The sequence below is a fragment of the Poecile atricapillus genome, chromosome W (assembly GCF_030490865.1).
Source record: "Poecile atricapillus isolate bPoeAtr1 chromosome W, bPoeAtr1.hap1, whole genome shotgun sequence".
Classification (NCBI taxonomy): Eukaryota; Metazoa; Chordata; class Aves; order Passeriformes; family Paridae; genus Poecile; species Poecile atricapillus.
In genome coordinates, this window is record NC_081288.1 from 12,842,677 (window position 1) to 12,867,647 (window position 24,971).

The window sequence follows — 24,971 nt, forward strand, 5'->3', positions numbered from 1 at the left end:
AGGAGAGAATGTTATTTTTTAAGACATGCTATAAAAAGAAATAAGAGTTAAAAAATTCCCAGAAATGAATCATTAGTTATTGTTTATACAAGGCTTTGGTCTGAAGATAAAAACAATAAGGAATGTACAAAATAAAAATTAACAATCCAAATAAAGCTTTCCTTCAATAGGGCATTTATAGACAAGTGCCACTATTTTTGAAAAGTATGAACTTTATTAGGAGAGTCAGAGTATGTATTAAAAACAATCCTAAACAATAGTTTCTGTTGACTTCACCAACATTTCATTTTCTAGTTATGTAAGGAATGCATTTTCTGGGAAATACCTGGGACTGGGTCAGCCCTGGCACTGCACCTATTGGCTTGAGTATGACCTGCAGAGGACTCGATCTTTGTCACAGCAATTGATGTGATAAATTTTCTGCACAACATCCCCCTCCCCTGCCCCCCCCCGCCCCCCAAAATAATTTAAAGATAGGACATAAATGCTTACCAAGTCTTCTGTGGTAGAAGAACGGTAATTCTCCTCCACTGAGTGAATTCACTGGAGTGGTAAATACTTGCTGATGTAAACTCCTGACAGCTCGGCATACTGGGAAGACATTCCTTAAAATAAAACATTTAAAAATCAGATTTAATGCTGAGGAATAATTGGGAACAGAAACAAGGGTCAAACATTCACAGAAACAGGAGCTTGTCTGGGTCCAGATGTTGGAGTGAAAGACCCAGAAGAGAAAAATCCTGGCATGATATGGAGAAATTTCTCTGTAAACTAGTAGTACAAGTGAGGATGGAGGAAAGCCATATGAATCTATTTAAAGAGTTTAGCATTCATGACTGATAATGTTTTGCTTTCCTCCACGAGGAATGTCTATCTCTTTGTTTTTCACTATCTTCACCCCAGCATCCACCATGGACTATGAAGAAAGGCTACAAGACCAATATGAAGTAAGTCTATGGAAGTGACCTCCAGACTATCATAAAGGTCATTTTAGAAACCTGCTTGTGGGGCTTTGCCTGGGCATCCTGGCTGGCCCCACACCCTCCACCTGCAATGGGGAGCAGCAGTAGGAACAAACAGAGCCACACAAGACGGCCCAACCACAGCCTACTAAAGTTGTTTCCATAGGCCCTTCCCAAGCTCTGCAGCTGTGTTAGCTTTGACACGTACAGCAAGAGGTGTAAATTCTTCCCTACTGCTTCTAGGACTATTTCTGCATTTAATTCAGATTCCTGTTGAGGTCTGTTTCCCAAATTCTATATCTTTTTTTTTTTTGATTCAGAAAATATGATCATTGTCACATCTTTTTAATATTAAATATAAATGAAATCCATTATTCCAGAGTCTTACTGTTTTCTGTGTTACTTCATTTTTTGCAATGTTCCATTAATTTAATTATATTTTTCCAGAACAGCACCCAAGAAACTGCCCTATGAGGTATTAATAAAGTGCTTGGAAGCTACTACCAACCTGAATGCTCCTCTTACAGCTACCAATCTAGAGTCCCTTCTCCCCCTTCCTGCCACAGCACAGCTTCTCCTGACCATCCCCACATGCCCAAGAGTATTTTGCTGGTCACTGCTGTGTTCACCCCCAAGAAGGGTATCAGGCAAGAGAACAGACACCTGCTCATGCAAGTAGCTGACTTTAACTGTTCTGAAACTGATAATAAAGCAGTGACTCTCTACAGAAGTTATGGCAATTAAGAATATTCATTCTTATACAATTATACAGTAATAGTTATTAATTAAATATGAAGAAAGGGAGAATATATTATTTTACAGAGAAATTTATTGCTCAAATATCTTAGCGTATTAAATGAAGATCTGAGACCTTGTTTTGTTTTTTTAGTAGATTTTCTAAAGGCTTAGTTCCCTTTCTAGCAATTTTCAAACATTTTTTCTTGATTCATCTCCCCAAAATGATTGCAGAAAACAGGATCTGATCAGTGCTCACAAAGCAAACAAAATTTTCAAACATTTTAATTAATTAGTGTTTTGTTTATTTGCCAGATTATGTCCTTGAAATATACTACAAATACTCCTTTATCACAGCAACATGGGTGGTGTGAGAAAAATAATTTGGCTGCATGTTCTCTCTGAACTCAGCCCTACTGAACAAGGAAAGAAGCACTAAAATCTGAAGGCAATGTATCTTCAACTGATGGCAAGTACAAACCCCAAACACCCACTGCTAGGAACTATTCTTGGACACCATGATGATGCCTGCTAGGTATAAAATACATGAACAGTGTTTAAAATAAATGACTTATAGCTTTCCTCTGGATTCTGTTTAAGGTCAGAAATCATTATTTGGATTTCCAGAGTTTAAAAATTCATTTATTGCCATTTCTTTATTATGCCCACCAAAGTAAATGTGGCAAAACACAACATGGCAAGACTAACCAGCAAAGCTTTAATTGCTCATAGAAGGTTTGGAACTTGACACACAAATCCTTTGGTGAGCCTGCAGAGCCGGCAGTGAAAAGGCTGTAGGACAAGTTCCCTGACACCCTCTGAACCTGCTCAGAGGCAGCCAAAGGACCTTGGTGAGCTCACCCGAGGCCAGGGAAAGTCCAGCTTTCAATCTAAGAGGGAAAACAAGAGCATGAACTATGGCCAAATGTGCTGCTCACATTTGTGCTGAGACAGCACTGAGCCACCCAGGGAAAGAGCAGCCACGGCTGCTATTTGCACTTGGAGCAGAGAGGGGGAAACAGCCGGTCATTACAGCCCTGGACTGTGTTTGAACCAGGGGTGGGAGATGAAAGGCTCTACATTACAATCCCCTGAAGGAATGTGCTTTCCATTTACGAAATGGCTGCGCACAAGGGCAGAAAGAATTTCTATCCATTTAAATTCCAGGAAACAGTAGATGCATTTTGCTTAAAAAAACAAAGCAATAGCACAGGAAAGATCTCAGCCATTGCCCTGCAGCTCTAACTGTGGGTCAATTTTTTTTCCCAGCATTGGTGCATTCCTGTCACAATTTTGTATTTCAGGCTTTCAGATACCTTTCTTCCAAATATTACGAGGAACAGTCTAAATACCTCTATTAGTAATTTTGACTGATTACAACTGAGCATTTCTTTATTGGAAGGTGAAAAAAGGAAACCATCTTTGTTCAATGCCAAAAGTGTACTTCAGACTATCTTTATAAAAAGCAGAGTTTAAGGAAGACAAACGACCTCACCTCCTGAACAAGATGCCATGTGAGACCGTGGTTGGTGGAGTACTCCAGTTTCACCTGGTTGTCCATATGAGGGGTAAAGGCCTGACCACAGCCCATCACCAAGTTGAACTGGATCATATACGAAGCTCCAATCTGCATAGACTGTGTCTCCACGTAGCGCATGCTAGAGGCTAGCTTTGAATCTCCTGTGAAACTGAGAGATGTGAGGAAAGAATCAGGATGGTTCCCCAAAATAATTCAAAAAGAACATAATGAATGGTTCTGGGTTAAATACAGTGTTCTGTAGATTGGCATGTGGGACGAGACCATGCACGGGAGAATCCTTCTGCTGGTACTTCCGCAAATTACCAGGACAGACTTGATGTATCCCCCAGAATGTGAAACACTGAATTATTCTGTTAGTTCTTACTATGTACTCTTTGTATTAAGGATCAAGCTAGGATCTAGCAAAGGGCAACATAAGGAAAAAACAACATAAATAAAGTTCTTTCCTCTGGAGTGTCCATTGCCTAAGGTCATGCCACAGTCAGCAGTAATTTCATTCTAATACTGGATAGTTAAGATACTCTAAATCTAGTTTAAAATACTCTTATTACATAGACAGTTCATTTCATTGTTTTTCAAGTGATCCTATATGAAATTCATTCACTGACTCATAATTGTGATTCAGAATTAATCTTCTATCTTTGACTTCTTTTCTGTAGGATGTACTGATATAAGAGTTGTATTTTCCAGTGGATTGGAGAACAATAGTAATGTTTGGAACACACATATACACATATGTATTGCAAAGTACCCAGTTATCACATATATATATTAATACAATCTATAGTCTGAAATTTCGAGTTTATTTCACTTCAAATGCAGGTTTTTATCCTATGCACTATTCAAAATAAAAAGGAAACAACCAAATTCAAAACCTCAACTGTAACAGAGGCATAAGGAGGAAGTAATCACAACTTAAATTTGAATCCTGTTCACAACCCTTCAAAACAGTATTTTAATGAAAATTCACAAAGAATGAAAATTGCCTCCCTCTCTTCGTTTGAGATGTTTACTTAGTGTCTTCAGAAGTACTGTAGTCCTTTCAGCTTCAATATTTTCTAAGACTATTCTCAAATGTGAACAATTTAGAAAAGGTATTGGCTCCTTTTAAAGAAAATCACTGCAAATCATCATAAAAAAAAAGCTACATTCAATACAGTGGTGATGAAGAGAATAATCTAGTTCAAGGTTGCTCTTATGATTGAATAAGCTACCATTTATTATCTTAAGTAAGAAATCATAATCTTTAAATACAATACAGTAAAACATATTAGCTTCTACTCCTGTAAAATTCAAGGTCACAACACAGTGAGTGGGAGGACAAGGAATACAAGCCAGTGTCACTTAGGACTCTTCTAAATTAATTCACTGACCTACATTGGTTTCTATAGAGTCCTTTCCAGAGAGCACTTAAGCCATAAATGTCAGCATCCTACCTTAAAGCTTTAGAAGAAATTACTGAAAGCTGACATTAATTTTGTCATTATCAAATTTCTATTACTTGGCATAAGTTAAGATCCAGGCAGCTTTCTACTCTCTGAGCTTACTTTTTGTCACTTGATTTCCTAAAGGATGATCCAGCTCTTGACATTCTATGAAATTTTTCACTTTGTCTTGTTGCTCAGCAGCCCAAAGTGACTGGATGGACACTCCCTTCACTGCAAGGGCACAGGGGCACTGTCATGGACAACTGACAGTACAAGGCAGTAACCTGTCTTGAGAAACTGAACTGTTTGCCCTTCCAGTTGGTTTTGTCAGTATTTTTCTTCTCAACAGGAAGGATAATTTTAAGTTGAGCAGAGAATATAATGTACACTCATCAGAAGTCCAGCTGGCAAGCTATGGTTTGTGGCTTTGTGGTTAGATCTAAATGCATCTCAGAAGAATTTGACTGGATAATGTCTGAATTTATTTTCCTTCTAAACTGTATCTTGTATTTTATAGAACGACAAATATCTGGAAATTTAAAAGCTAAAGCTAAAGATTTGATCTGACATGGGCTGAAGCCCTATTGGGAAATCTGTGCCAATACAACCAGGCTCTTCAGTTATCAGTCAAACATGTGCAGTGTAATCAGCTGAAAGTTATGTGTAGCACTGCTTTGGAAGAGGATTTGGCATTGCACACAAAAACCTGGGTATAGCAGCACATCACAGTTACCTAAAGCTTATATGAACAGAATAAAGGAGTTGAAACTCAACAATTTGATGAAACATCTGCCCAGAAGCTGTCTTCCCAAAATAATAGAAGACAAGTAAAGGACTTGTAGTGAAAAAAGGGGCAAAGAATTAAATGTTACATTTTGCTCTTGTCTTCATAAAAATTCCCTTTACTCAATACTACTAAATAAAATGAGAAAAAAAAAGGTTTACACTCTACTGTTTTCTTTCTGGTACCATTCAGGTCATGATTAAAATATTTTAAATTTAATATTAATTTTAATTTAATAGCTTAGCCACTGGATATTGTACACATTATATTAAGTAAGTATATTAAGTAAGTTAAAAAGTCAAACCAGCTCTTTAAAATGTGTATTAAAGAAATGTGAAAAAGGAAGCTAGTGCTGAGATGCAGACAATATGTGATGCTCTATAAGAAGTTCTTTTGAGGGAAGGAAATCACATTACAGGTATACAAAGTCCTTTATCATCTACATTTTGCCTCCAGCTGAACACAAGTAGGATTAAAGTTGTGGGTCCACCTTACTTGTCACTTCTTTGCTCTTCAGATCTCTCATGTACATGGTTAGGGGTATGCTCTTTTGCTGGAATACCAAATGTTTTCTTTGTTCTGGCAGCCACACAGCTGGAATACCTTTCTGGATTTTGTGAAAGATGAAGTAATGTCCCTGGCGTAACAATAATTAACTAAAAAATCTTCAGAAATGAGAATGCAGAGGCTTCACTTTTGTATAAATTTGTTGCTGTGAGTGGGTTTCTGGCACGTGTATAATTAGACCAGCGGAGGCAGGAACACTATACCCATAGGTGCCCTCAGAACAATCACTCTCCCTCCAAGCACTGCCAACTAATTGGTACTTCTGGGAATGGTATCACAGTCAATGTCAGCCCAACCTGCATTGCTCCAAACTGCTCTGAGACCCCCAGAGTTACCATATTTTCAAGCCTTTTACTTTTAGGAATACTGAAAAGCCACATGGATACAGCTTGTTTTGTAAAGCTGCATTGACTGAAAATATTGACATGATGGCCCAACGCTCGCACCAGACACAGCTTTGCTTCCATCAAAAGCAGGGGATGTTTGTGCCTTTTTGCATCACATCATACCGACTTTGTTACATAATTCCTAAATGTATTAACATCATTAACATAATTAAGTTGATTACCTGAAAAAACTTTCTGCATGTTACACGGAGTAACAATTACTCTAAACAACGAAACATTTAAGACACTGGTAAACTAGCAAGCTGATGTAGGACCACAGTATTGCTCCATAAAGACAGCTCATGGCAAGGCAGGTTTACAGCCTTCCCCCTGGCTTCTACAGGGACAGTGGGACACTCTGTCACTTCCTACACTGAGTTAAATAATAATGATTTATACATATATAAACATATATATATATATATATAAAGTGTTAAGCATCCTTATCAGTATTTAAATGAATTTCAGCAAGTGGATGTATATAGCCTGAAACACCCCAGAGGTATTTGGGTCAAAACTTTGCCTGAATATGAGCATTTTGGAGAAGTGATGAATTAATGTAGATCATCAAACACTTCATTTTAAAGTTTTCCATTGTCCTTTAGTACAGTCATACACTTGATGTAACAAACTTAAGGATCCATTCTGAAACCAAATGATGATGATGACAATCAAATAAAATTACTTTTCAGACATAGACCATGAAAATACTCAAAAAATCACCTTTGATAGAAACACATGTCTATCAACAAACTTTTTTTTTGTTTTTTAACAAAGCCAGGTACAGAAAAGAATAGCCTGCCTCTTAAAAAAATTAAAAAAAATTTAAAAATCCCCTCCTCAGGTTTTTCCAGTTCCAAGGGTAAATGTTTCAGGTTTACAGGTTCTAAAGCAGAAGTGGAGGCCTAACAGACAATCAAAAGCAATTTGGTGAAAATGGGCCTGGGGATGACGCCCTGTAAAATGATTAATAGTGTATTATTTCCCATAGTTGTACTAATGAAAAAGCTGTTGTCAGACTGTTCTCAAGAGGATGGTGTCAGTGCTACTGCAAGATCTGGTTGCGACTTAGAAACTCCTGAATTAGAAAATGAGAACCAAATGGACTCACAGCTGGGAAAACCCAACAATAATTAATTTAACTAGCAACCATTTGTACAGACTTTGTGTAAGGTTAAAAATTTCCCTTGAGGGAAGCAAGGTCAATGAAGGATAGAGTTCATGTTTTCCAGTGATAATGAAAAATACTTACACAAAAATAGTGAGGAAGGCTTTGATTCTTTATTTGATGCATGGAAAGTTCAATGTTTCTACTATGACTGAACACTACAAATCCAAGTCCATCTCCATATGGAATGGAGAATTTAGCTTAGCATTTATAACTTTGATTCTGATTTAGAGTAATGGGAGGAAAAGAGAGGAACCTCTGCTATCTTATCTGCCCTCCTCCCCATTATAAACTGGTCTTACAGAAGGTAAACAGTGTCATTAAAAGGCTTTCATTCCAGATCTTTGATGAGGAAGATGCAAACAGTTTGAGCCCTAACATGTTGTTTCATTTTAATGAGCAGAGAGTACCTTCCTTGTCCTTATTAAAGTGGTTAATGGTGCTTCTACTGCCTCATTATCAGTGCTAGGACACATTTGGTGTTGTTCCTACTGCTAAGCCAACTCCTTTTAGTTTGACAGATGATCAGAAAGTCAAATCAGATTGCTCAGAGACACTTGTTAATAAAATTCCAACAGTGTTTCTCTGAGTGTCCGTGGGGACGCTAAAATTATTTTATTTTCTTCAGGTTTTCTATAATTACTGTGATTGTACTTTCTCCAAAGAAATATATCTATGCCAATTAAAACTATACTGGGTTTACAGGTTGATCAGACTAGCATGCAACTGTTATTTGGTTTTAATCAAAACACACAGATTAAATTGAGCTTCCCTTGTATTAATTCCAAATGTTACACTCAAGTGCTCCAGATTTTTTTTTTGTGAAGCATGTTAGTGTTTTAGTAAAAAGAGCTTATTTTTATGCAATCCTAACAATTTTCCCTTCTTTTGCTTCTTTTGCCTTTATTTCCTTTGAGAGGTGTGAAGTTTTCTTGCTTTTGTTTCTAAATACACAGCACATTTGAGGCCGCATTGCAATATGTTATAATGCTGATCACAGTGCAAATGCCTAAGTGTATATAATACCAGACAAAGCAACTACAAATGGATAATGTCATTCTGCCTATATTCTGCTGCCTTTACTTTCAGGATTACAATATAATGGCTATGTACACAGATCTGAACAGCACTTACAAAATATTCAGAGTCTGTACTTAAGAACTTATTTCATTACCTGCATACCCATATTATCTTGCCTGGATTTTAAGTGAAGATTATGAAACATTTCTGATTCTTTTTTTCAATTAGGATATTCTTTAAATATTTCATGGGAAAAGAATGCTACATTCAATGTTCCCATCAAACATAAATCTGTGCCATGAGGTGAAAAACATACTACTAATTGCAATGAGATTAGTGACTGTATTTTTGTCCACAATGTGAGGGTGATCACATTATTACTCTAAATAGCTGCCAGATAAATGCATTTCCAGGAGTCACTTGATCTTTAGCAGGATGAATAGATGAGAAAAACAAAAGCAGAACAGGAAAGAATACATGTTTCTCACCAGAGAGTCCAGTCATGCCCACAGTAGGGCTGAACATTTCCCAGGTAGAATCCTAGAGACTGTGTGACTTCAACCAGGTTGGTGAAGTCGAGACTGATGCTGTTGAAAAGCACAGAGGTCATGATGATTTCATCGATTGCCCACACATCTTCGCCTTGAGAAGAGTGATATGGCTGCCACCATCTGAACTGGATGCCAACCTGCCTTGCATCTTCAGGCAGCTCCACTGAAATTATTCTGGAGAACAAAGCAAAGTTATTATTGCCAGTTTTTGCAATAATTTTGTAATAATTCCGTGGGGATGTATTTTACGGTCATTTTTCCTGCCTGACCCTAAAAATCATGGAGTAAATTCAGCCCACAAATACTGTAGCATCTGCCAGTATAGCTCTTACCAGTGACAGGGGAATTGTTAGTTCTCTGGGCAATCAATTAATTTACTGCAAACTAGTCATGTGCAAAAGCCACCAGAAGAGTTTCTACCAAATCTGCAGGTTTTGTTTCCACTCTGGAGCTCTCAGTAAATTTAAAGGTGTAAATTAACAAAGGAATGATGAGCTGGCAAGGATTTAAGAATTCCAGTTTCCCTTTGTCAGACTCAGTGGGTTCTATCCTGATCTCAAGATATGCATCTTGTAAACATCTGCACTATTTCCTGCATAGCATTGACATCATTCTAATGGTGCTCTTGTCCTAGAAGAACCCACCCCTGTAAATTGCCAGAATAAGATGGGAAAGGTTCATCTTGTCAGACAGTGTGATTATGTGTAGTCTTTTTGGCAGACACTCCTTTTTTATAGCTGCATAGAGATGCAACTGGAGGTGAGTCCCAGGTGCTTCTGGTATGCAAGGCCACCTGATTTGTCATGGCAGCTATGTCAACACACCTAGAATTGACAAACTGCAAAGAAAATTAAGAGTAATATCTAATTTCCAGGAGCAATTTTCATACACTGCAGGAGGGAGTATGCATTAATTGCCACAGCAATGACACTTTCTTGAGAGCTCCATAAATCACTTGGACCATGGTACCCCACACAGCCACGTCAATTGTGAGACAGACTGGCAACAGGGACATTTGTCTCCATTGAGGTACAATTACTTGCTGGCTAAAGGGTTTTCAGCAAGCTCATCAAATAGATGATATTTTTCTTTCTCTCTTAGAAGAAATGTGGATAAAATGATAAATCAGGTAAACTGGAAGCAACTTTTTATACTCTAACACTAAATTTTTGTCAGACTCAAGGCTTTTTAAGCTGCCTATTGTAGTGTTTTGTTCTCTGCATATGAAAGAGTCTTGCACCTGTGGCACTCAGTGCAAAACCCACACTCTTAAAAATGACTTGCTACAACATCCTTGTGGAGAGTAGATTTATAATACTGTTGTTTAGTGTCACATTCATTTTAAAGAAGAATAAATAAATCCATTAACCAGAAAAAATTCAAATAGCTTGGCTAAACAGGTGGGAAGCACTCAAAAAGTCCTGTCTGGCTTTTCTAGGAGCTGCTTTCTGCCATCCATTGACTGGAGAGAGAAATGTGGAGGGACAGCCAGAGGTGACGTGGCTGTGTCCCTGTGGCACGGGACAGCACAGTACACACTTTATGAATTGGTGGGTACATTTCATTTACACTCAAATAAAGATGTTTGAATGACTCCATACTCTTCTAAGAGAAAGACCAAGCCCCACTGCTCTCTGGCACCTGACTAAACCACAAGGGTTTCTTTTCTATCAAGGATTCCCTCCTAAGAAGCAACTCTATAACCTTTTGAGTTCATTTTTAAAGGCACAGATGACAAGAAATTGTTACTGATGCCAAAAGGAACCATGTTTTTTTCTGCTATGATGCAGCGGTGTGAACCTGAGGAAAGCTGGTACCCTGGCTAGGAGGAGCACTGTATCCAGCAGGAAGCACCTGGCTCTTGTGTGAGCTAATGATCTGCCATAATCCAGGGCATATTTCTCTGCTGGTGGCTGCCTCAGATGCCTGTATCTTCCCTTTCATTCTTAACCCTCATAAGCTTGCCCACGTGGACACTAATTTTCACAGACAGAAATATACAGAAAATCCTAAATCATGATATACACCACAGACATGCATATCAGATGATAAAATATTTAACACATGTTAAAATAAATTCCCCATCCCAGGGGATTAAGCTAACACAATTTAAAAATGTAGGTGTAAACCACCAAGTATGGCACATATGTTAGTATGCAGAACCTGACTACACCTCCAGTTGTAACAACTCCTGTCTGGCTTTGATTTGTTGGAGATAGATGGAGAGGGAGGGGGATTCCTGCTAATGACTTTTCTGCTGCAGAGAAGAAAAGTGTTCCTACTTACATTACCAGCCACCATTAAATTTCTTAAAAACCAGCTGGGAGACCTTTGCTCTGATCTCATTCTTTCAAGCTATGCGCATACCTAATATTGAAAAGCCACCGCTGTTCTGCTCAGAAGAAAAATGCAGCTGTCAAATGTTAGCAGATTAAATGCACCTTTTCAGCAGAACATTAAATGTGTAATTATTTTTTGTATGACTGAAGATTAATTAAATTCATGGATACAGACTGATTGCCAAACTTTGCAGCAGTCCATCTATGTTACTAAAAATGCTGATATTTTCAGACAACATTATATGAAAAGGTGAAGCTTTGTTCATAATTATTGCCAGCATAAGTTTCAGGTTTGAATGCATGTCATTTTTCTGTCTACCCAGAGTGGACTGCATATCTATATCTATATCTATCTATCTATCTATCTATCTATCTATCTATCTAATCTATCATCTCCCACGGCAAAATCTCTCTAACTTGTGTGTATTGTACTTTGCTCTGTACCTTGTCAGAACAACAGGAATTGTCTTTCATACCTAACCTCAAAAAGCTAAAAAAGTCTCTGGCACCTATGTTATTTATTACATTTATATCCTAAAATTCACTAAAATCAGTCACCAGAATATGTATTTTCCTTTTAGTTATAAAAATTTCATAGTGCTATATATTAAAAACCTTTAGGGAAATATAATTTCTACAGTTGTAATCTTGAATCTAAGAATTAGAAACAGGGCTATATAAAATATATATGTGACTATAATGAAGGCAGGCAAAGGAAATTTTGAAGAAGACTTATAAGTGTTCTAGTCTGTGGCATCTTTTCTTTGGAAACATTTAGAACTTCAAAAAGTAAAGTCTATAATATATTTCTATCAAATACAATCCTCCTCTCACATTTTTGAGTATTTCTTATAGCTCCAAGGAAATATTTTTAATGTTACAAGGGTTTTTTTTCCATTAGAACATTCTTAATCACACTTTGAATACTGCAATTCTGTACTGAGTTATTGACAAGATGTGGAATTTTTTTTTTGTTTTTAAAAAAGCACTCACCTGAGCTCGATAAATATAAATAATGAAAGTTATGTGAAGCTAAAGTGACTTGCAGGCTATTTACAGTTCCACCCCTGGGGCTGACTAAGATGTTTTCCTTGCATTCAGAAGGGAAGAGGACATAGGGCAACACCCAGATCAAAGCTACCCTTGGGCAGGAAATGGACCTGCTGGAATGAGTCCAGTGATGCCACTGTCAGTTCTGCCTCTTCTGGGCCCTTTTGCAGAGCATCTCCTTTAATTGGCATTTATTGGCTCTGCTGCAGCACCCCGTGAAGGTGGCTGCTGCCAGGTTTGAGAGGGTTTACATAGATCCAGACCAGAGTGTTCCAGGCTTTTGCTACAGGCATGCTCATGGGGACTCCTGATTCTGTATTGCTTTACTAAATTGGGTGGATGGTGTCACAAACGCATCAGTAAGGAACACCTTCTCTAAATACAAGAGATACATTCCTCTCTAATCTGACACCAAACATAGGTGCTGCTAGATGAGATGAGCTCTTTGTTCAACTTCTTTTTGATTTGTGCGAGTCTCAGGCATGGTCACCAGCAGACTCTCCCAGGGCACCAAGCCCAGCCCAGGCAGAGGCACAGCCATGAAGTCATGCAAGTGCCTTGGGAGTGGGAGCAGGTGTAGTTTTCCTGCTGACCTCAGAGATCCTCACAATCCTGCAGAGATCTCCACAATCAGATCCTGTCTCAGCTGTCCTGTGCTGCCTGCAAACTCCTAATCCCAGAGGATGGTGTAGTGAGGGTATCTATGGCTTCAAAGCTACAAATAATTTATGTTAATTTTTCTTTACAAGTGGCTGCTTCCATGGGAAGAGACGTGCCCCTGTTTCCCACAAGTACACTCCTATCCCTCATCCTGCACTGCTTCAGCTTGTTCTGTTGTATCACCTGAGACTTGAAGGCCATTAAAGCGATGTGTTCATTTTTATAGAATGACAAAATGGGAAGTGCCTAGAACAGCTGCAAAATTTTAAAGATAGGTGGTAACTTTCAGAGTGCAATAAAAACTCTTCATTCCCTCTTGCACCACGTACTCAGTCTCCACATTGCAGTGACCACCACAACCAGCCTAACTGCATACAAATAATGCTCTGTAATATTTGTGCATGTACCTTGGCTCGTGGTAGTTGAGATAAGAGTAGTGTTCCAGCAGTTTCCAGGTAATCCCGTTGTCGTAGGAGTAGTGCAGCAGCACTCCTTCTCCGGGCTGGTCAGGTGCTTTGCAGGTACTCAGCACCGACTTGCTGCCCAGGCGCAGTGTGAACTGCAGGAACCTGCACCAGAATTACACAAATATTTGCAGGGTGTCATTTTCACTGTGGGTTTTTTCTTGTTGGGTTTTTGTTTGTTTGCTTGTTTGTTTTGGTTTTGTTTTTCCCCTAACCAGGTTGTTGTCAGATCTTCTCAATTTAGGCAAATTTTGATAAATATCGGTTATGGGGTTTTATACATGTGATTTGTTTTTATTGTTGAGTAATACATTGTGGCACATACAGTTAAAAAAATGCCAATCATTACTGCATTTAATTATTTATTAGGCACTGAAGGGGAGGGAGAGATAGTGGATGGATCTAATCAGTTGCCACAAGCTGTCAAATAAACACAACCTTATAAATAATTAATTAGCACTTGGCTTTGACACTCAGGTTTGATATTAACATTTCATATTTTCCATCCAAACTGTACAATAATTTCCCTCCAGTCTGTTTTGGACTCTGTTGTTTAAAAAGAAGGAGAAAAAAAAAGGCAAGGCTACAAAATCACTATTAAAATATGGAACTAGGAGTTTTTTAAAGGCTTTTTTCCTTGCTAAAACAACAGGTTTAATAATAGACAAGGCTGTAGCTGGAGGGGCTCCCCCATTTCTTTGCTTCACACTACTCCTCCTTCCCTCTCACCTGGACTGGGAGCTGTCCAGGAAGGAGGTGATGAGCTGGCGCCTGCCGTCCTTGTTGAAGACCAGGGCCTTGCCGCTGGCCAGGACCCCGCAGCCGAAGCTGACCTCGGCGCCCCGGATGGAGTAGAAGCTGTGGTAGGAGGAGAGGCGGGAGCTGGCGAAGCTCTCTGAGATGAACATGGGGAAGGTCTGTGATGCTGTCTCACACGCTGGCCCTGAAAAGCCGGGGTCACACCTGCGGGAGAGGAAGGGTGAAAACACGGTTGTGACCCATCTTTGGCTGTGGCCAGTGGTCAGCCAACATGGTGGCTGCAGGTGCTCATGAACTGAGGATACCCACAAGGTCCCTCTCAAATCTGAGGCCCAAGAACTTCTTTGAACTTCACTTAGGTAAAGTGCATAGAAAATGATTTCTGTTAGCTAGTATTTACTTTTCAAATTAAAAAAAAAAAAAGTATTTATGAGCACCCCATGAATCTACACATAACACAGTACAGAAATATTTTTATTAATTTTTGGAACAAAATCCCTGCTGACATAATTACGGTTGTTCTTATGTAAAATCACAAACTTGCTTTTATCTGTAGCATACTGGATGTGGTTACAAGAAATTAATTTACAAAGGAGAATGCCCTGTAGGTCACACTGTTGTTAATACCCAGATGTAGTTACACCAATATTTAGAATGTGCTTACTGGTTTTGAGGAAGTACCTTTTTATTTTTTAGAATGGAACCCTTTTAACAAGCCAGACTATCAGAAAAAAGTGGAATGCTGGTCTTCTGTCCTTGAGGTATGTTAGGTTATGGGATATTAGAACTATTAAAATTGTATTTCTTTCCCAACATTTAATACAAAAGTGATAAAGTCATAAATCACCTCTATAACCACTATAAAGTATACATCACTGACATTTCAGTGTGCTCTGTAACACATTTTAAGATGAACTGGAAGTTAGACACTATACCTGAAGGAAATCATTAAAATACATATTAAGCATGCTGCTGTTTAGAAAGATTGATCTTTAGCTTTCCAGTGAGCTTTATGAATTCTGAGGATTATTCTGCTTTTATATTTAGTCATCTAAAAGAGCAAGGACTGAAATGAAAATCACTTCAGCTTTCACACTACCAAGTGAACTCTGTGACAGAAATTGAACATGAGTACTGAATATAACACTTACTTGCAGCCATTTCTAGTACACTGTCCTCGCCCTGAGCAGAATTTGAGGCAAGATGGACCAATATAAACTGCAGAGAAGAGAAATCAATTAAATGGATGGTTATGCTATGTGATAAACAGAATATGATGACTACAAAAAAGTGTACAGATCTGATCACTCAATTATTGTATTTATCTTAATCCCACTACCTGGAAAAGGACTATGAAAGGATACGAAGCTTTTGACTGTGTCAAGGATAGTCAGGGATAATTTATTATTTAATGAGTCATGTCCATCTGTGGCTAAAGACACAATACTGTGGCCACTAGTACTGTTTTAATTACTAAGTCTGTGAATGAGATCAGATAATTTGGTAGGCATTGACCTTCTTCATCATTTTTCATTGACAGTCCTTTAATCTTAGTTTGGAGATGTAATCCAATCTATATATTGGTACATTCCAGTAGCAGTCTTGTAGACTTAAAAAAACCACATCTCTGCTTCTCTCATTGAAATCTTTATACTTCACTGGACTTAGGGGAATAAGAATTTGCCCTGATATGTCTTAAGTAACTATTAATTATCATACTGTTTCACTGATTCTTTTAAATGGAACAAAATTGCCCATCCTAAGTACTCAAAAATACACTAGACTTGTTTTACTCTTTTGCTTCATCTTCCTCCAATGACTCCTAATTGACAGTGTTGGCATTTTGTGAAATATATGAAGGATGGAAAAATGAGAAAATCTCAGTATAACCTCTTGCACTACAATAAAGAAAAGTCATAACTTGTGGGCAATATTACTTCAATACATTATGCCAAAAGGCCTTAACCATGAAGAGTGGCATATTTTCTGCTGAAGGTTACTTGGAGTTAATCCACTTGCGTCGTGACATTTGGAAGAAATAGCCACCAATTTGAAATAATCTATAAGAAGCAGTACTTCTTCCTTTTCCTAGTTTTATACTGTTGCCCATCACAGCAGGGTGTCACCTCTCCCTAGCAGACACACTCTAAATCCAGGTTAGCTACTCTCTATAACTAAGTCCTCATCAGATTTCATGTGATTTCTAGATTTTCTCACTTCTCAGGGTGCAAAAATTCAGTTCTGTCTCTTTGATTTATTTGTGTCTTTTGAGGTCTTTTTGAGGGGGTGGTAAAAGTAGAAGGGTTAAAGATGTAATGATGTCATTCAAAATGTAAAAACTTTACAGAAATTGGCATTTTTCCAGAGTTTCTGAAAGATGGCCAGCTTCCAGATTTCATTTAAAACTTAATTCACATAGGAAACAGTTGTGAAGCTGAAAGTCAGAGTTCTGAATTTTTGAAAATCTTCCTCTCTTCAAGAATTTGAGTGGTTTGCCAATACTTAAAGAGTTTTTCCCTACAATACAGTGTAAACTTCAGTGTCACTAGTATTTAACAAAGGAGGCATTGAAAACCTCAGAAATATGTCTTTAAGACTTGATTCCTGTGTCATGGTTCTGCACCCCAAATTCAGAGCAGATTTTCTTTTTAGGCAGATGGTTGGCAAACCTCTTCCTGGGACTGTGCACACAGGAACACGCAGCACCCTTTCATGGGGTTGTAGCAAAGGTTGTGCAAATAAATGAATTGTCAAATGATTTTCAAAATCTTGTTTTGTTCTGTTGTAAGGAATTTGTATCCTTGGACTGATTTCATCTTGCTGTGGTTTCTGTGAACCTTTAATGAGTGTCTCAAACACTTTGAGTCTGCGTTTCTTTTAGACAGCAACTCATCTTTGCAGACCCAAGATGACAGACATCTTCTCATGTTTATATACCTATCTTTTCCCTTAATTTTACTTCCTTTCTGACATATACCACATCCCTAAAGAGAAGCACTAATACTATATCCAGAATGTTAACATGATGCTACTTCCCATTATGATTAAGAGAACAAATTTCATTACTTTTAGAGACAAAATTTCCTTTATGATATTACCTTAACAGCTTCAAGATTTTCTTGTGAATAATAGTCATCAATATATTTTAAGAATTCTGCAAAATGTAAATATTTACTATTCCTAGGCACCATATCAAGCCTTACAGGGAATTACTGCAAAATTTCACTGGCTATTGTACAGTGTATTGTATAGGGTAAATCTCTAAATTATGTATTTCATGCATCTAACCAAACAAGTTCTGAATGTAGCTTACTTAGTTCCAAATCAATTAAGGTTAACAAGCAAGCTAAAAAAATTTGCAGTTACTCTTAGTTAGCCCTTTCAATCATTTAATACATTTCATGCATTTCATACATTTACTCCTGTGCTCCTAAATACTTTTTACTGCTCTTCAAAGTATTTCTTTTTAATTCTGGCCCTGGTTTTCCTCTGTAATAAGTCATAAAAATATTTATCAACATAAACTTCTCCCAGTTCTTCACATCTATTTAAAGAAAATGTATTTGAAAAATAATTTTCTAAGAGAAGAACAGTTTCCTGAAACAGATGGCACTTTCCCCTGAAGATGTGGTAAACAATGTAAGATTTTTTCAGTGTTTTGGTAGCAGCATTGTTTGAAGATGGTCTTCTGTATCTAGAAGCCAAATATGTCCCAGATGCTGCTCCTGTTGCTTAGGCTGGTGCAGTATATGTCTTTAACAGCCAGTGTGGAACCTATTTATGTAATTAGGACTAAGCAGACATAATAAATGTCACTTTAAGCCCCTGCCACCAATATTTTTTCCTGGAAAACATTCAATTAAATGGGAAAAAAAAATCTACTAGATTATTGTAGTTTCTAATGGCAGAATCTCTCTGTAGCTTCAAAATGCACGTGCTACCAAATGCAACTAAACAGAACAGGAATTTAGCAAACTGTAAATTCATTGACATGTAGTGGTAGAAAATAGAGCTTAGAGCAGGATATAAAATTTACTTTTCTGATGTGTCATGATTATGGATAAGAATACTAACTATTATCGATTGCCCACATATTTCCAAGGATTGGTCCTGTTTGCCTCCATCGAATCCTGGTGTCACTTGTTAGTGCAGCGTTGGGAAGGGGAATAGTTATTCTGTTCCACCTGAAATACACATAACACAGACTCTAGCATTTTATACTGATAGTTATTAAGCAACTGTATATTTTGCAGATATGTTTATGTATTCTGGAAGCTTTGTGAGAAGCTTAATTTTAAAATCTTCTCAAATGAAGCATAAATTTACAGCAGCTTTAGAAAACACAAATGAAAAATAAGTCTGTATTTTCATACAATATATGAATGTTCATTATTGTTTTGTAAAACCCAGCCATTTTCCCCCTGTAGGAATAACTGAAGATGGCAAAGACCATAAGCTCCTTTGCTGTAGCGGCTGAACTCTGCTGAAGACCCTCGGATGGTGAGGAGTGGTGCAGAGGATTTGGCATGCTGCTGCCTGGGCCATCATTCTCTATCATCCACAGAGGCTGCACTTCCTGCACACACCAGGAGTAATGGCTCCTATGAAAATTGCATGGGACTAGCGGCTGTGTGTCACCAGATCATAGCAATGCTTCAACTGCATTTTCTTTTTGTGTTATGGAAGTTGGCATACTGAGGGATTTTGTGCAATGCATCAAAATGCCACAGTTCATTTTTCAGTGAGAACAGTAGAGGAGAGACTTAATATTGAGAAGGGTTGATCCAAGAAAGTGACACTAATAACCGTCTCCATCTGCAGAAGTGCAGAGGATGTGCTTCACTGTAACCCAGTACTGGGATTCCATCTGAGTGAATGTGTCTGAGGGTGTACATACATCTTTGAGTAGTGTTTTTTCTGACAAAGAAGAAAACTTTTGTGGCTTTGGCAAGGTAAAAGTTTTCTTCCTCTTATGGACATGCTGTCCATAAGTGAGCTTTTCTTGTAATTTCTCTTTAGCATCAAAAAATTATTATTATACCACAGAAGCAGCCCCATACATTTCAAGTTTCATTGCGGGGTAGCCAGGGAGCTCAGAACACTCCTTCCTTGCTGTCCCCAGGTAGTCAAAAATGAATGATGACACAGAGCTGCGTGCTTTGCTGCTTTCTCCTGCCACCCACAATTCACTAATCCCTAATCCCGCGTCTCAGTTTTGCAGAGAATGTTCTCACCCGCTGTAGTTTTCAGAGGCGTAGATGGTGCTGTGGGGCAGGTGAGGCCCTGCACATATCTCAGGCAAACACTCCATGTGGAGCAGCGACCACGAGCGACCATGGTTGGTTGAAAACTCCAAGCTGACACTGGTGACACATTGAAGGAAAGAAAGGAGAAGAACACCATGAGGGTACCTGGCATAGATCTCAATGGAGGAGTACCAAAATTGAGAAACCACCAAATCTATTTCTAATAACTGATGAGGAAACAAGAAATAATTTCAAGCAGGATTTTAATACAAAAAACCCTGCAAATGCAAACATGAGACAAAATTTCATAAGTGTTTAAAAACCCAAAGTTTTTTAGACTGAGGATTGCCTGAACACAGAGTTCTTATTGGGCCACCATCTAGCCAGTGTTTTTATGCTGGTGCTGTTAAAAGAACTGCATTACTTTTATATTTCGTATTTCATATTTTATATTGAAATTGTTTCAGATGCAAGGAGAAACCTTGGATTAATCAGAGCCAGACAGCATCGTGTGAGCACAGGACACCCATAACTGCCAGCTGCTAACTATTACATCTGCAGAAGGTGGTAAAAGACCAGTAGCTGTTCATGCACGGGCTGTCTCTTTCCTGGAATAAAAAAGCCCAAATTGTTTACAGCCTATGAGTATAAAGAAATCCTTAGATGCCTTACACTCTAAAGACCTTGAAAAAGCAATATAGAAAGTGCTTGATTTTCCACAGATTTAGTATTTTACTGAATTATTCTTGTAATTTCCTCCATATAATTAGCTTGTAACATTCTGTTTTATTTTAAGTAATGCCAATGGAATATTATAAGAGTCATAATTCATCTCCTCAATATTAAATTATTGGATTCTGAATTTTTATTTTTATGATAATTTTCTGACAATATTACTTTATTGAAACGTACTGTCTCTGTGATATTGTGTCCATTAAAACAGTTTATGGAGGTTTCAACTAATTTATTTCAGGTTTAGCTGTAGAGATACCTTAGAGGGTTATATTTACTGCTTATATCCAGTATGAGTCTCTCACATTTGCAGTAATGAAAACATTATGAATAATGCTGCAGACTGGGAGATGTGAAATGCTGCAGTATTTGGGAAATACAAATAGGAAAAATGGTGACCTAATGCTTCTTTAGTTATGAAGAAGCTCACTTCTCCTTCAGAAATAGAAGAAAGAATATTAATCTTTCAAAATATATACTAATCTCCATCAGAAAACAGGTTGAGACAGAGACTTTATATAACATGTTTACTGGCCAGGAGTGTTTACAGGAAAAGTTTTCACTTTTCATGTAGGAAAATGTTGCTGCCTTCTCTTCCTATCCAATATAAGTGCAGTGCCATGATTTTTGCTTCCCCTTGAATTCTACTACCCTGCACGGATACAAGAACTGTCAGTGTTAATGCAGCTCTTTCCAGCTGGAAGTAGATGCCATGGGACACAGATGAAAGCACTCATAGTCTCTTACTTTAAACTCTCAGCTCTACAGAATATAAAGTAACTTAACCCTCATAAAATACCAAGATAAATATTCTCATATGTATATAATGGAAGAGGGACAGTGGCCAGTTTGGTTTTGGGCTCTCTGTTTGAAGAAGGATATTAAGAATTTTGATAGTGGAGTAAAGGATGGGCAAGATGTCCATGGTTTCAAGCACCAAGCCAGGATGGGCTCAGGAGCTAAGGAGCTTGTTCAGCCTGGTGAGCAGGGGTGAGCTATAGAATCCTGTGATGATGCAGAGGGCACTCAGAAGGAAACTGGAGTCAAACTCTCCTCAGTAGTGCCAGGCACACTACAAAGGAGAATAATCATAAAGACATGGTTTCATGTCTTTATGATTATTCATATAGTATATTATTATACTGTACATTAGGAAACACTTTTTCACTTGAGCAGGTCACTCAGAGAGTTAGCACAGTGTCCATCCATGGAGATTTTTCAAGTTGTGGATAGACAGAGCCATGTCTGACCTGCCCAGTAACAAGCCCTCCTGCAGCAGCAGGTTTCACCAGATGACCTGTGCAGGTCCCTTCCAACCAACCTTTCTATGATTCTACAAAACACGAAGCCTAAAATGACTCCCTTCTCTCCCTTTCCCCATGGAAAAATTCACAATGAATGTCCTGAAGAAGTAAAGCCAGCAAGAGCTCTGTGATCAGCTTACAGACAGTGAGCTCCTCACACTGATAGTTATTAAGATGAGGGTAATTTATCACCAGTCTTACAAGAATTAGACATGCTTGTGGCATCAGTAATCTCAGAGAGGTCAGCAGGGCAGGTTTCTACTGCTGCCTTTTCCTCCTTACACAGTATTAAGAAGTAAATCTCATATCCATTAGAAACTGAAGCAAAAGTCACTCTGAAATCATGAGCATATTTCAGAATAATGGGCTAAGAAAAGCAAGTTTTGACCTGGAAAGCTATTAAATTACTATTTATTGCATGAGAGATACATAAATCTGGGCCTGTAAACATCAGGAGAAACATTAGCTTTTGAGCAGCTTATATTTGTCATTATTAATGGGATACCTTCTTCTGAAAAAAGATTTACAAATCTTCATATAGATTTTATAAACCAAAATATACTAGAAAGCTGATAACCAAAAGAATATCTCGCCAGTTTTACCTGTTACCAGGTTGATAAGTTCCACAGCCCAAATTGATGGAAAACTGGATCATGTGAGTCACTGAGGAAGGGAGCACCGGAAGGACGTGGAAGTAATCCACAGCCCAGACATTCCTGTTGTGGCCTTGGTGACTCTTTTGCTTCAGGCAAAATTTGGTTGCAGGAGTCTGAAGGTCCGGACTAATGACAACAGAAACCAAAGATGGCACCTTCAAAAGAAATTAAATAAGGCTTAAATAAGTTAAAAAGGTCACAACATACCATTTAAAATTAAAAATTCACTCTAATTATGCTGAACCAAATGTGCTATTCTCTCTCTTTGATGAATTTTGTTAACTTTTTAGCCACCTTTTTCCACACATGATCCCAAATAAAATCATTTACTATTGTGTGGATAGGTATGAGTACCCTGGGTACCAGTGATGCTTATCACCTCAGAGGGATCACACTGTTCGGCTGTAAAGGCACAGAAGAAAAGACTGCACCTTCTGTGTTCTGAGAAGGGCAAGTTTATGTTGTCAGCTGCAGCTGGGAAGGAAAGGTGATGTTTGTCCTGGAGCCTTACAGCTCACAGAAGCTAAGGCAGGGTAGTGGCATGTCTTCTCTGGAGACGTGAGAATGGAGTAACAGCAGGAGTTCACAGGCATAAGTGGAGAGGATGTTATGTTGCTGAAATAAATGAAAGCACTGCCTCACAAAGCTTAGCCTTTGTCCTAAAGCAATGTAATTAGAATTTCATTATGTCAAAAGAGGATGTCAGCTTTAAAACTGCTTGTTTTAAAAAACCTCCACAATGAATTCCATGTAATTTCAGATCCTATCTCTCCCCAAGTTCCCTAATTAATATTTTATTATTTTACAGTTACAGTTTCCTTAGTTTTACAAAAGTTCTACCCAGTCTTTCACACAGAAGCAGCAAGGAGGGAAGCCATGCACAATAAAACAATGCAAGTGACTCAACTGAACTCAGGCCAAACCCTGCTGTAAACATTTGGTTTCTAAGTGCTAAAGTTACAGACAAAATGCACACAGACCTGGGCTTGAAATCATCAGCATCTTTGCCATCAAACTTCCCTCAGACTATGTAAGCACGCTGCATTTCAATATCTAGCACATCTATGTGCACATGTATGAAATACCAAATTTGCTTGTTTTACAGCATTAGAATAAGGAGACCTCAGGGCTAGATTATTCAGGGTAGACATAGTATAAGTGCTCCCTTGCCCTAGACAGTAAGGATCCTGAAGGCAAGTTCAAGGTGTTTATTGTCCTGCCTGAGGGTGGTGGATGTGGCTGGAAGGCAGCTGCACTTTGGGCAGAGGAGATGCTGCCTGCAGCTCCCTCCCACGGCTGAGTCCGTGCCCCCATCACTGCAGACCCTCTCCCAGCCCTGATCCCACCATGGATGACCCTCTCAGGACCCTGCTCCTCAGCATCACACTGTGGCTAGGACGAGCTTGAGTTGAAACAAGAGTAATCTTTAGTGAGAAGATGCTACCACTGAAGTTTTCAGCTAATTACTGACAATGTTTGCCCATTGCTTGCCTGCCTGTTTCCCCAGCCCCAGCCAACACTGCACAATCCTGCCTGGGGCTGGAGTGAACACCAGTAACTGCAGAGCTGTGCTGCAAAAGTGCCTGATCACTCACAGGTCTGCACATGATTTATGTGTTTGGGAAGGCCACTTTTGAGTGTCCCTGTGGAATTCAACACACAGTACTCTTGTGATGGCTGGGGAAGAGAATGATCTGTCCATCCCATCCACCTGCTTTGCTCATGACAATTTACCTTGTAAGCAGCATAGGTCAGGGTATCAAGAGGTATGTGCTCCCTCCTGCCTTCAATCTTAGCATACAGTATGACATCATTTTCATGGGATTCTCCAGAATCACAAGTTCCCCCTGTACAACACATATTTGAGTGAGAAAAAAATTAATTGAAGCCCTTGTTATTGGAAAGTAGAATCATATATGCAGCCTTAATTAAGAAAGTAATTAAAGTCAGATGCTATTTAACTTGGGATCTGAAACAAAAGAACACCATCCCTAAGGACACAGTGGATAGGAACCGTTTGATCAGATACACCATGGCGGAGATCAAGGGGGTTGACGATTACGAAAACCTCAAGTACCTCTTTTAATCAGCTTATCAAAACAATTTAAATAGAAAATGCTGTGCCTCAAGCAGTACTTCTATCTGTGTGCTTTAAATCCTATTTACATAGAAATGCTTTGCTTTTGAGTTTTCAGTAACATCTGAACATTGGTAAACTGCTATTTACTACTCACACTTCATGTAGTCACTGACTGCTGTGTACCTTATTAGTTCTGCTGCTCCTTCTACTACACCATATCCTGGAAGGGATGGCTAGCTGGCTGGAATTTATTGTACCACACAAAACAAGTGTGAAATGCTTACCCAGCTGGAACAGGGCAACATTTGAAAAATCTTCCTATCAGTAGAACCCAAAATACTCACTAAGCTTCTGTGAAAGCTTAGCGGATGTATTGGCAAATATTGAGCATTATAATTACAGGACAAACATCATCACACAACTTTGTTATTCTGGAAAAGAAGTTTTTAAAACAAAGTTTCTGTATTTGAAACAGGAATTATTAATTAATTATTTCCCTGTACAGTATGGTTACGGCAGGCATTAAAAAAAAAATCCCAAA

At 38.4% G+C, this 24,971-nt stretch overlaps 1 protein-coding gene across 1 annotated transcript in view; it reads right to left on the minus strand.

The window, feature by feature from the left end:
• Positions 1-24,971, minus strand: part of LOC131591457 (reelin-like) — a 225,268-nt gene that overhangs the window by 76,631 nt on the left and 123,666 nt on the right. Inside the window, exons 12-21 of the mRNA XM_058862180.1 lie at positions 24,085-24,197; positions 22,297-22,505; positions 19,647-19,775; positions 18,487-18,596; positions 15,564-15,630; positions 14,383-14,616; positions 13,597-13,758; positions 9,078-9,314; positions 3,193-3,385; positions 493-605 (exon numbers count right to left, since the gene is read on the minus strand). Of these exons, the coding sequence (XP_058718163.1) occupies positions 493-605; positions 3,193-3,385; positions 9,078-9,314; positions 13,597-13,758; positions 14,383-14,616; positions 15,564-15,630; positions 18,487-18,596; positions 19,647-19,775; positions 22,297-22,505; positions 24,085-24,197 (1,567 nt within the window). The remainder of the gene's footprint in view (positions 1-492; positions 606-3,192; positions 3,386-9,077; positions 9,315-13,596; positions 13,759-14,382; positions 14,617-15,563; positions 15,631-18,486; positions 18,597-19,646; positions 19,776-22,296; positions 22,506-24,084; positions 24,198-24,971) is intronic.